The sequence below is a fragment of the Macaca nemestrina genome, chromosome 11 (assembly GCF_043159975.1).
Source record: "Macaca nemestrina isolate mMacNem1 chromosome 11, mMacNem.hap1, whole genome shotgun sequence".
Taxonomy (NCBI): domain Eukaryota; kingdom Metazoa; phylum Chordata; class Mammalia; order Primates; family Cercopithecidae; genus Macaca; species Macaca nemestrina.
The window spans coordinates 4219638-4232627 of record NC_092135.1 but is presented as its reverse complement, the minus strand read 5'-3'; the positions used below and the strand labels follow the sequence as shown (position 1 = coordinate 4232627).

Here is a 12990-nt window from a genome sequence, read left to right as displayed (position 1 = left end):
ATGGGTCAGATGATTTTGCACAACTTTAGATTAATGTAAGTGTTCTGAGTCTGCTTAAGGTAGGCTAGACCAGGCTTTGATGCTCAGTAGGTTTGGAGTATTAAATGTAATTTTCGTTTACAGTATTTTTAACTTATTATGGGCTTACAGGAACCTGGCTCCCACCATAAATCAAGGAGCACCTGTTTTGGTTGTGGCAGCATATCTGTCCTCACACAACCCCTGTGGGTCTTGACCCCCATCCCAGATCCCAGGGCCTCTGCCTCAGACTGACCCTTGCACCTCTTCCCACCTGCAGTCGTGATTGCTGTTGTGGTCATCGTCCTAGTCTGCCTCCTCTTCGTCTTGCTGCACTACATGTACCGGCACAAGGGCACGTACCACACCAATGAGGCCAAGGGCACGGAGTTTGCTGAGAGTGCAGATGCAGCCCTGCAGGGCGACCCTGCCCTCCAAGATGCTGGTGACAATAGCAGAAAGGAGTACTTTATTTGAGGGACAACAGACTTCACTTCCCTGAATGCCTCCTCCAGCTCCATCGGGAAAAACATACCCCATCGCCCAGCAGCACCCCTACTGATACCACCAGGCAGAGACAGACAGCACTTGCTCCTTCCCGAGATAGGCACCTGGAAACACTAGGTACCTGCCCAGGGAGGAATGGAGGAGGACTCGCGCTGCAAGAGGCCTCTCCCAGGGACCCAGGGAGGCGGTGGCCACCCCAGAGGTCACCGTTTGCTTCGTGGAGGTGGGAGAAAATCTGGGCACACGGGGCCCCCTGGGTAGTGCAGGACGGTATCAGCTCACTGGCAAGAAAGTCCTTGTTGAGGGAGAGGGGGTGCCGGGGTACCCGGGGGCTGGGGAAGCAAGGAAATAAGTCATCTGTGTGCTGACTGGGGATAATGGCATCAAATGTCAGTCCTTGACATTTGGGGGGAACAGCAGGTGCCAGAGCTAAAAGGTACCTTTGTCTCCCATTGATCCAGCTCAAAACGATTGGAAATAAATTTGAAATGTAACCGAGCATTCAGAGTCCAACAGTATTACTGTAGTTGTCTGGGGAAAGATAAACGCCACCCAGGGCTTGCTTTTCACCTGTGCAATGTTATGTTCTCTGACGGGGCCTGGACAGTTCATTTCTGGCTCCTGTTGGGGCCAGCTCTCAGAAAGCACAGCCAGTACAGGCGGCTCCCAAGCCTGCCAAGGGAGGAAGGACAGTGACCAGCTTTCCTTTCCCTACAGGAGCACCAGCTGCATGAAACAAAAGGAAGGGTGAAATGTCCCTCTAGAAATAGCCTGTCCCAGCAGCCAGGGCACCGGCTGAAGTGTTGATTTTCCAAGGTGCAGTATGAGAACAAATGGACCTGATCCAAAAATATGAGTGAATCTCGTCCTTCCAGTCACAGTGACCATGATACCCCGTGGTGCAGAGCTCTAGTCCCTGGCTTTGGGTCCCAGCTCCCCTTTCCTGGTCCCAGGACCTTGAACAACTTGGTTGACCCCTCTGGCCTCCGTGTTCTCCTCCCTTATGTGGAAATGTTGCTGATAATGGCACCTCTGTTGTGCCTGACTCCAAGCGTTGAGGGTCAAGTGCTCAGACCTCCCTATCTTCCAGTGTCAACAACTGCGTGAAGCGGTAAACAAACATTCCACATTGCACTACTTCTGCACACTTCCTGAGGAGTAGCCATAATTCAAAATAACAGAGTAACAGAAAGAGATGAACTGGTTAACCATTCCCTTCCAGGCGAGTTTTTCCAAGATTTCCAACAGCTCAGCTGTCACTCCAAGGACCAGCAGCTGTGAGGTTAAAGACTGCACGCCAGGTGCTGGGGTCACCTAGGTACTCCCTGGGGCTGCGGCTTCTTGAGGCTGCACCATCTCCACCTGGGGGTTGGCAGAAAGTTCTCAAAGATCTCCCTGGGAGGATTATGGGGAATGTGAACTCAGTGGGAGGTCCACCTGCCAGAGGAGCTGGCAGTCCTGGGGCCGTGGTGGGGGAGATGAGCTGGGAGCTCACAGAAGCAGTGACGGCAGAAGCCTGGTCCAAAAGTGAGAACTTTCCCTGGTGACCCAAGCTCGCAGGCCTTCATCTATGAAACAAAGGGCTTGACTGTAGCTGCATGGCCAACAATGATCTTCAGAACAGCAGCGTGGCAAAGATGGCAATAAACAGTCCCAACAAATATGCGCAAGTCAGTTTAGAAAACGATGTATCGTGCAAAGTGAAAGCAGTGCAGGTTCCTCAGCGTCTTCACTGGCCCAGTGTGGATGCTGGCTCTGGTGGGAGGGGAGCAGTGCACACAACCTTTCCCAGGCATGTTGACCCAAAGACCCCATTTGCCCACAGGATACCTGCTAGGAGCTCATGGACCAAGTGGTCCTCAAAGCACATTTTGGAAACACTCAGGTAAACGGTTTCTAACATCCCTTCCTGTGGCAATGCCATTTCAGGTTTTTGAGCACCCGTATCTTCCAGGTTTGGGAGCACAGATCACTGTCCGGGGAGCACAGAGGAGGCACCAGAACCTACACATAGACATGCGTTGGGGTGAAAAGTCTCTAGAAGAGGATGAACCCGGGGCTCCCCAGGCCTCCTAGACAGCGGGTGCCTATGTGGGGGAAGGATGACGGTAACTCATTCCGTTCTCCCTCACTGGGCCCAGGAGCTGTCTACCCTAAGCTTGACTCCCTGGCCACTCACCTCCCCTTCCTCACCTCCTTTTATCCTCACTCTTTTGCCTGCACAGTGTCCTGGAAAACAATTGAAACACAGTCTATTCCCAGTCCACTGGGTCCCCAGACCCAGCCAGAATCAGGCTCAGTAGCAGTAGTGATGACACAGAAGTTGCAGAGCTGGGTTGTCCCAGGTGGCCTAGCTCAGATGCCACAAGGAGGGAGCTGTCACAGGCTAACTGCAGAGACCAGATGGCCACACCAGAGAGCAGGGCAACTTCAAGAGATAATGCACACACACACACACACACACATACACACAGAGAGTGCACGCTGGTGGACACTGGTGGGCAATTAATAATGCTCTCTTAGATTAGGGACCAGGTTTTTAAATCTTTGATCCTTCCTCCAGCAATGCACTAAGTCATTCTGCAGCATGCTGCAACCAATGTTAGTTGCGCTAAATAATGCACAAATTTGCACATACCAAAGAGTCAAAAAAAAGAAGGAAGAAAGAAGAGAGGAAAGGAAGAGAGGGGATGGGGCAGAGAAGGGCTGGAAGAAGAGGGAAAGGCACAGAGCTCTGTCTGTAGAAAATCCCAGCTTCTTTGCACATAAGCCTCCTTTAATCCTCGAAATAATCCTGGCAAGTGGATATCCTTATCCTCCCTTTAGATCTGTAGAAATTGAGGCTCAGAAGGGTCAATGAGCTTTGCTGGAGGTCTCACAGCTGCTAATGGCAGAGGAGCCATTTAACTCAGGCCTGTCTGGCCTCCCTTCAGCAGGTTGAGATAAGTCAGCAGGAGCTCCCCAGGGAGCAGAGCAGGTGGCATCAAGACTCATGAATGCTGGCATGACTCACCAGTGCTGGGATCAGAGAATCCTCAGCCAGGTCTCTGCCACCCAGTGGCCCCGAACAGTGATGGCCCAGGCACCTCTGCCAGCACCCCATCCCCAGTCAGAGCTGGCCTGGTTGAGAGGTCCCTCCTCGTGCTGGGGAGAGATGATGCAGTGGAGCCTACCTGCTTTTGGTGGGACGATTAGCTTATAGAGCTAGCAAGTGCTGCCAGCCCGGTCACTCCTCATCCACACTTCCAGCACCCAGGACACTTGCACCCGGGCCACTCTTATGAAAAGGAAAGTGATCATCCAGATTACATCAAGCCAAAGCTTCCCTACTAACCTTAGATGATTTGTGCTTCTTCAAAGTGCTCGTTCCCAAACTAAGAGTATTTAGTGATTAAATTTCAGATCCAGAGACAGATAGGTAATATATATGTGTGTGTGTCTGAGTATACTGCTGTAATCCACAAACATTTATTAGGTACCATGTAAGTGTTGGAATTACATAGCTGAATATAGCAGCCTCTGCCTTCAGGGGTCCATGGCTTAGGGGAGAAGATAAACATGTAAATGTATATAAGCCCTAAAGTATTATGGATGCTGAGAGAGTAGTGATACAAATCAATCTAAAACACTAAGGAGAGTGAAATGGACTTAGGAAAGGCTTTAGAGAGGAAGGGAGGCTTGGGCCAGTTACACAGTATATAAGGGCTTGACCATAGAGCAGCTTTGGTCCCAAGCTAAGAAATTTGGACTCTGTTGCATAGGTAATAAAGAGTCACTGAAGGAATAGGTCAGTCTCTATCATATGGATAAGATAATGATCAAATTAAACAAGACAAAAGATTAAAAATGCACCATGGAAATTCACAAAGGGGCTTCAAAAGGTCTAGCAAGGCTCAGACCCTGCCCGCGGAGCTGGAGGCCTCCCCACCCCGGGGCTCACCCGCTGCTCCAGCTGCCCCATTGTTTAGTCTGAGTTTCACATGACTCGGCCCATCCTGCCTGGAGAGAGATGGATCTCATCCATTCCCCAGAAGAGGCAGCAGGAGGTCAAGGCTTTGAGCCAACTGTTATGTAAATATTAAAGAGAATTTTCTCTTCTTTTTTAATGGAAGGAACTCCCCTTCATGATTTTATCTTTTTGTCCTCCCTGGAGAGAAGCTGCTCAATTGTTTTCATTCCTTACCTAAATATTTTTATCATCGTAGCAACGGGAATGATTTAGGGGCCAACAGGATTTTAACTGGCCCAGTGCCACAAGTGGAACTACAGGCATTTTAATGTTTGCAATTTAGCATGTCAGCACGATGTTATGAAAAGAGAGTGGCTCTGGAATTGGACAGACTTGGACAAAAATCTTATCTCAGACAGTAACTAGCTCTGTGTGACCTAGGAAGAGTTACTTAATTTTCCGTGCTCCAGGATCCTTACCAGTAACATGATGGCCAAAATATTTGCATTTTCATGTTTTGAATAGTAATTTAAATGAGGATATAAGCTTGCCAAGAACTGTGAAGGGTCTGAGGTTTTGCCCTGCTTTTAAGTGAGCAATTTGGCCTACACCAGTTTCATAGATGCTGACATAGATGAGATTCCTGGGTCAGAGACAAAGGCACGTACAGCCCAGCAAGCAGTATGACATCAGCATATTTGAATGACATCTCCTCATCTCCAAGTTACACGTGGGAGATGTGGGTGATCTCAGAGGACGTTTATCCATATGGTGGGTTGAGTTCCAGAAGAGAAATCTTGAACCAAGAAAATCAGAATCTCATAATGGGCAGTAAAATGCCTGCCTTTTGCACTGGATGGAGCTACTACTTGGTCTTCCAAGTCTGTTTAATACACAAACAGCCTGGAAAATGTAGTCAAGAACACAGTGCAGTTCCTGCCTCACTCAACAGACGTGAAAAATGCAAGAGACCCTTGGAGAATTGTCTCCTAACAAGGTAGGCACTGCCTAACATCATGCCTGGTACCTGTGAGTACTCAATAAATACATGTTGAATGAACAACGCAATGCACTAAATAACAGGGCTCAGAGTGAGTTGAGATTGTGCCACTGCACTCCAGCCTGGGCGACAGAACGAGACTCCGTCTCAAAAAAAAAAAAGTAGAAAACTTTTCTTCTCCATTCTCTGGCCAGTGTATGAGAGATCTCACTGCAGGCTTGTATTTTTTATTGGTTTGCTATGACAGGAACACATAGAGGCATACAGCTGTGAAAATGTCTTGGTTCATGGGTGGATCCATAAATCTAGAGCCCTGGCAAGAAGGTTGGGTGGAGTTCGCCAGCCTCTATTCTAAGATCATCCTGTAATCAAGAGGTCTCTTGCCAACATTATAGACCTCCAAAGCTGATGTTAAGATATGCAGATCTCCTAGTCGTTTTAGAACCAAATACATTACGTTAGCCACCTTTTATTTTTTAAGTAGCTGAAATTATTATCATTTTTTCTCTCTCAAAAAGTACTTAGAAACAAGTTCTATATACAGCTCTCTCAAGATAAAGCATCCTGTGGGCTTACCAAGATGCCCTAAGTCAGAGTCAGGTCACTCCTTTCTCTAGGGAAGGACCATTTTTTTTTTTTTTTTTTTTTTTTTTTTTTTTTTTTTGAGATGGAGTTTTGCTCTCATTGCCCAGGCTGGAGTGCAATGATGCAACCTTGGTTCACGGCAACCTCCGCCTCCCAGATTCAAGCAATTCTCCTGCCTCAGCTTCCCAAGTAGCTGGGATTACAGGAACCCACCACCACACCCAGCTAATTTTTTTGTATTTTTAGTAGAGAAGGGGTTTCACCATGTTGGCCAGGCTGGCCTTGAACTCCTGACCTCAGGTGATTTGCCCAGCTCGTCCTCCCAAAGTTCTGGGATTACAGGCATGAGCCACCGCGCCTGGCCCAGGAAGGACCATCTCGTTCATAGCTACAGTACACGGACATTGTCTTCTTAAGGTAACAAATGGAGGTGTTACGGTGAAAGGATGGTAGACATCCAGACCTCAGCTCCCAGGCAGAGATAACACCGCTAATTCTTTCATTCAGGACACAAATGTTCTCTGCATTGACACTACAGGAGGTGCAATGCCAGAGACTTGGAGCTGAGCAAGGCCTTGCTGGCTCCCTGGAGGACACTGGCTGCAATAAGAGATGTGTTAAAATAGTTCAAGCTGCAAGGGGTCCATCATGGAGGACCAAATGGACTGAGGAGAAGTCAGGGGAGGATTGTTGGAGGGAGAATTCTGAGACGGGTTTTGAAGGAGCTATCTAGGTGAGCAGATGACAAATGCAGAGAAATCGAGGTGATATTGGAACCTGCAAGTATGCAGTTCTTCCTGCAGCTTCAGGCACGTATGGAAGTAACCGAGGATGACTCCAGACCCAGAGACCGTAAAGAACCAGGTAATGAGGGGGCTGGCCACTGTGCTGTAACTGAAGGTAGTAAGAGCCCTTTACAGGAGGAAAGTGGGAGGAGATATGGTCAGATTTGCAAATCACGTTGCATCCAATGTTGAGAGGAATTAGAAGTTGTACTCTGGGGACGAAGACAGCCTAGAAATTACTGAGGCCTGAATAGGGAAAAGCACCTTATGAGAGATCTCTCAGGATGGAGACAAAATCCTCTTTTTATATATATATATATATATATATATATATATATATATATATGGAATGCTTCATGAATGTGCATGTTATCTGTGCACAGGGGCCGTGCTAATCTTCTCTGTAGCATTCCAATTTTAGCATATGTGCTGCCTAAGTGAGCACCAAAATCCTCTTTTAACGCAATTGTGAATCGATATGACCCTGAATTGGTTATGAAACACCTTGTACAGAACACAATAGCCCCTAGAGCAAAAGATCAAACTAGACCTGTTCGGTTGGTGGATGAAGACCGTCCATCTGCCTTTGTAACTAAAATCTCTACGGAATAAACCAAGTTTTTAAGTATCACAGAGACACATCTGCAGCTCCTCCACAACAAAAGATACCTAACTAGGATCCCAGAGAGAAAAGGAAAGCAAAGGATTCAGAAGGGCTACCCCATGAGGCCTGGCCTCTATGCCTCTGGGAGGCCAGGGGAAGGCTATTCCACCCAGGCTTTTGACCTGAGTCAGAAATTCTACCCTGCAAGTTTTCTTCTTTGGGATGAGTATTAGAAAGCTCTCCGCCAAGTACATCCCTCCAGGCGGAGAGGAAGCAGGGAGAATAGTGAGAAGGTCCACCACCTTCCCTCTTCATCTGGAGACAGGAGAGCAGAAAGGGATGCCGAGGCATGTGTGTGGAGTGTGTGGTGGGAGGGACACAGGAGGGAAGAAAACATAGAGGATTCCAAGCCCACTACTCTTCCCCAGCTCAGCTCTGACACACCCTTCTCGGTTCGGAATGCCATCCTGCGCCCATGCGAGAACATGAGACCAAAAAAAAGGCTGTGCTAGAAGTCAGGCAAAATACCCAGGAGGGTTTCAGACAAGGTCACAAAATCCACTATGGGACTTGTGTCCCACTTTCTCATTTTCCTAAGAAATGAGGTCATGGAGATGCCAGAGGGAGCAGGTTTCACGTAAGTTGTAAGTACCGGATACCTGTGCGATGCTAACATCTGTTCCATACTGAGCACCTGTGCAATGCCGACTAGCTGTGGAATACTAGCCACCTGGGCAATACTGGCACCTGTGCAATACTAGCGTCTAAGCAGTACTGGACAGCTGTGTAGCACCAACATCTGAGCAATATCAACACGTGTGCCATGCAGAATACCTGTGCAGTACTGGCCCCTCTGCAATACTGAGCACCTATTCTATACTGGGCACCTGAGCAATACTGGTACCCGTGCAATACCGGACAGCTGTCCAACATTAGCATGTCTGCACCTGGGCAACATGTACCTGTGTAATACTGGGTAAAGTTGTGCAATACCAGCATCTGATCAATACTGGCACCTGTGTAATACTGGATATTTGTGCAATACTAGATACCAGAGCAATACTAGGCATCCATTCAATACTGGGTACCTGTGCAATTACTGGACACCACATGTGCACTGACAGTTGAATGAATCTGTTGGTGTCTTGCAGTTGATAGTCACTAGGTAAATAAGACAAGGAAGCTCCTGGGAGATGACATGGAGCAGAGTCAGGCGGCTCTCCTCTTGGAGCTTTGTTCCTCACTAGTAAAAAAGGGGTGATAGGCCGGGCGCAGTGGCTCACACCTGTAATCCCAGCACTTTGGGAGGCCAAGGTGGGGGGATCACTTGAGGCCAGAATTTGGAGGCTAAACTGGCCAACATAGTGAAACTCTGTCTCTACTAAAAATACAAAAATTAGCCAGGTGTGGTGGCACGTGTCTGTAATCCCAGCTACTCAGGAGGCTGAGGCAGGAGAATTGCTTGAACCCAGTAGGCAGAGGTTACAGGGAGCCAATATTGGGCCATTGCACTCCACCCTGAGTGACACAGTGAGACTCTGTCAAAAAAAAAAAAAAAAAAAAAAAAAAAAAAAGCACAAAAAAAAGGCCGGGGGGTGGGGTGATAAACCTTGTTCCTTTCTTCTTCCTTAAACTTATAATTAGCCAATGTAGTGAGATGCAGAGGTGCCTAAAAGTAAAGAAAGCTCTTTACCATGAGTATTTTTCATTCCTTTCAATACCCTGTTGAAATGTACTATCAGAAAGATTTTGTTTGTTTGTTTATATGGACAGAGATTTTCCCCTCACAGACATGTTTGATTTTTAAAACAAGGCTGGAGATTGTAAATAGCAAAGCTGAATTGGAATTCTTGGCAGCTAACTGCAGCTACCCCCCAGGGAGGTAGAAGGAAGTTGTGTAGCTTGTTTATTCCACCCACTATTAATCACCTGCCATTGAAAAATGATTCTAACAGGAAAAAAATGTACAGCTGCATTACCGATCAAAAAATACAAATATATACATGTATATTTGTATATACATGTATATATACAGCGCGGACCCTTGAACAACACGGATTTGAACTGCGCAGGTGCACTCATATGCAGATTTTCTTGCACTCTGCCACCCCTGAGACCCCTGAGAAAGCAAGACCAACCCCTCCTCCTCCTCAGCCTACTCAACGTGAAGATGAAGATCTTTCTGACGATTTACTTGCACTTAATGAATGATAAATATATCAAATATATTTTCTCTTCCTTATGATTTTCTTTTTTTCTTTATAATTTTCTTGAGACATAGTCTCTCTCTGTTGCCCAGGCTGTAGAATCATACCTCACTGCAGCCTTGGACTCCTGGGCTCAAGCCACCCTCCCACCTCAGCCTCCCAAGTTGCTGGGATTACAAGCGCAAGCACTAAGGACCTCATCCAGTCCTTATGATTTTCTTAGTAATGTTTTCTTTTCTCTAGCTTACTTTATTATGAGAATATACTATGATACATGTAACAATTGATTAAGGTTATAGGTAAGGCTTCTACTCAAGAGTAGTCTATCAGTAGTTAAGTTCTGGGGAAGTCAAAAGACTTATTCATGTATTTCTGACTGTGTAGGGATGGGGGTGGCACCCCCAACATTGTTCCAGAGTCAACTTTACAGAGGCGTAGCTATAGATAGATAGAATAGATTTAGATATAGATAAAGATAGGTAGATATATATGTATACACTTATATATATGTATACACGTATGTGCATATATATGTGTAGTAAATATGGGTGTACATGTGTGTATTGCATTTTAAAGTATTAATTAGGGCAGAGATCATTTAGAAGAATCACCCAAAGTCACTAGGCTCGCACTGGCTGGTGAATAGAAACGTGAGCATGACCTCGCTGACAGTACATTTGGTAGTGAGCCAAGAATCTCGTAAATGTTCGTATTCTTTCATCCAAAAATTCTACTTCTGAAAGTCTATCCTGAAAACAATGTGTTGAAATACGGACTAAAATTTCCGTTTAAAAAAGGCTTATAATAGCTCTATTTGCCATAGAAAAAATACAGAACTATTTAAATTTGCATCGTTACAGGAATGTTAAGAGAATTATGATGTAGACTTGCAATTAAATATTCTACAGCAAGAAAATGACGTTCCAAAGAATTTTTAATACGTTGAGGAAATGCTTGTGATATAATGTCAAGTGAAAAACAGTAAAATACACAATAATACCCACTATAAACTCAAGCATGCCAAAAAAGCACAGAAAAGATTGGAAAATTTCACCTGCATATTAAGGGTAATTACCTAGGGTGCTAAGACCACTAAAAGAAGTTCCATCAAAATCAAGGAAGTTTTCCAAGACCCCACCTGCTTCAGAGGCCGAGACAGGAGGCAGCTTCAGGCTGTACCTCTTCTCTTTGCCTTCCAGGATCAGACACCTTTGTGGGTGTCTTTACGGGTCATTGTTTCAGATACTTTTCTCCTACCAAGTACTTTTCCACATCCCCTACCAAAAATATATAATAAAAAGAATTTTAAAAATTCGATGAGCCTCACCAAGAATTGGCACTCTTGTAAATTACAGAGTATTTTCCAGCCCACGCCCAAGGGGGTGGTCTTTAGAACCAAAAGAGAAAAAGTGAATCATCATGATTATCACCCAAACTACAGTCAAGGCCCTTCCTTCAGAGAGGGATTCCAGACCTGTGCCCAGCTGCACTGCTAACATGCCGTGGGTGTTTGGAAGCCAACTAGGGTGGGACTGACTGGTGAAATGGGAGAGAACCAGGACCCTCAGCTGCTAGAAGGCACAGAAGAGGTTATGTGGCCCAGCTAAGAGATGGGGCAAGGGCTTTCCTGAGGCTACACAGTGCATTAGACATCAGTTCTGACTAACATTTCTAAGTGTACTAAGCATTTACTATGTACAAGGTATAATCTGTTAACTCATTTAATGCTCAGAACAATCCTTTGAGGTAGGTATTATTATTTCCTCCCCATGTTACAGATGAGGAAATAGAGAAAATAAATCTTAGAAAACTCATCCAAACTGCATGGCACAAAGTGGCAAAGCCCAGAGCTGAACCCAGGCTTCAGCCAGTACATGTAAAAACTACACAACGTATTAGAAAATGCTAGCTCTGAGATGGAAGATCCACACTAAGATCTGGGAATGTGGGGTTTGTTTAACCAAGGGACCTGCAGGAGAATTGCTCTAAGAGGGCCCAGACACCCTCCTGCTTGCCTCAAGGTGAGTAAGGACACCAAGCCGGCATCCCCATTTGCAGAGGTGGCATCTATTCCCATGGAAGTAGGTGCTTTCCCAAGCAAACCCTCAGGAGCAGGGCAAACATGTTCTCAGAGATACCCCACAAGGTAGCTGTTCTTTTGGGATTTCCCTGCTTTACTGGAGATGTCTGCCTGGGATGGGATAATGGATAATGGAGGCGGTAATGGTACATCCTTCCAGAAATGTCTTATCTGGATACAAACACTCAATTCTCAGGACAGAGGGAAGCCCTGGGGGATGGTGTTGCCCTGGATTCAAGCGGGAAGCTTTGCTCCTAGGCCAAGGCAGAGCAGCACTTGCAGGACCCTGAGCCGGCACACCACCACCCACACACCATAGTGGCAGAACACACCTTCATTCCAAGTCACCAAGCACGCATGGAGGACCTGCTATGTGCCTGGTCCCGTGTGCACACTAGGTCTACAGAGGACAATACCCGTCCTCAGGGAGTTCCCAGAGGCAGCAACAATAATAGAAAGTAACCCCAAAATGGCCATAAAGCTTGCTAACTACAGGGAGAGAGAAAACTGCAAGATGCTTCAATGTATGACCCAGAAGACGGCAGGATGGAGAGAGAGGAGTTGGTCAAGAAAGCCTCAGAGGAAGAACTCTGTTAGTACTGAATGGGTAAGGACGTATGATTGAGTTACCAGATTTATCGCTTATCTGAGCTAGCAAATGGGGGATTTCAGGAAGAGGTAAATGATTAGGTAGAAATGGCTGTGACATGTCCAAAGCGCTGTGAGTCGCTGGAGCATATAGGTGGAGCGGGGAAGGTGGCAGGAGGCAACCCCAGAGACGGAAACAGGAAGATGCTCACTGACAGCCCTGTGGGTCCAGCTACGAAGTTTCTACTTTGCTCTGTAATCAGAGGGATCCCCAGGAGGATTCTCAGCAGGGAGTGGCATCATCAAATTTCGAATCCAGAAACATCACTTTTAGTGTCAAGAGATGGATTAGAGGGACTCCTCCCTCACCACAGGCCAAAATGGTGGAAATTCCTGCTGCTTTTCAAAGTTCCTAATTTAGACGAACCCATTATCTCTAGAAAAGAAGTGAAGAGCATGCAAATACGTTCCCTGGGTATCTCACCTTACAATTCCTTAACATTCACCTACTAAGACATGAAAGCCCACAAACATGTAAACATTTACAGCACATGAACCCACACCCCTTTCTCAGATTACATGACAAAGCAAAACTAGGCTCAAAGATCATGCAGCAAAGGAAAGCTCATTTAATTTAGGCTTAATCTAACTATCCTAAATACATATG

General features: G+C 46.3%; 1 protein-coding gene and 1 non-coding gene across 3 annotated transcripts in view; one reads left to right on the top strand and one right to left on the bottom strand.

Moving 5' to 3' along the window:
• Nucleotides 1-12990, top strand: part of LOC105492438 (glycophorin C (Gerbich blood group)) — a 92379-nt gene that overhangs the window by 44392 nt on the left and 34997 nt on the right. The window contains exon 5 of one of the 2 annotated variants that reach the window (XM_071072551.1): nt 299-1023. The exons of the other annotated variant lie outside the window; for it this stretch is intronic. Within the exon in view, the coding sequence (XP_070928652.1) occupies nt 299-495 (197 nt within the window). The 3' untranslated portion in view covers nt 496-1023. Of the gene's footprint in view, nt 1-298; nt 1024-12990 lie in introns of those variants that run through there. 2 annotated transcript variants of the gene reach the window in all.
• LOC112428607 (U6 spliceosomal RNA) lies at nt 7183-7289 on the bottom strand. The gene has a single exon (XR_003020646.2). It is a non-coding gene; the product is annotated as a U6 spliceosomal RNA (small nuclear RNA).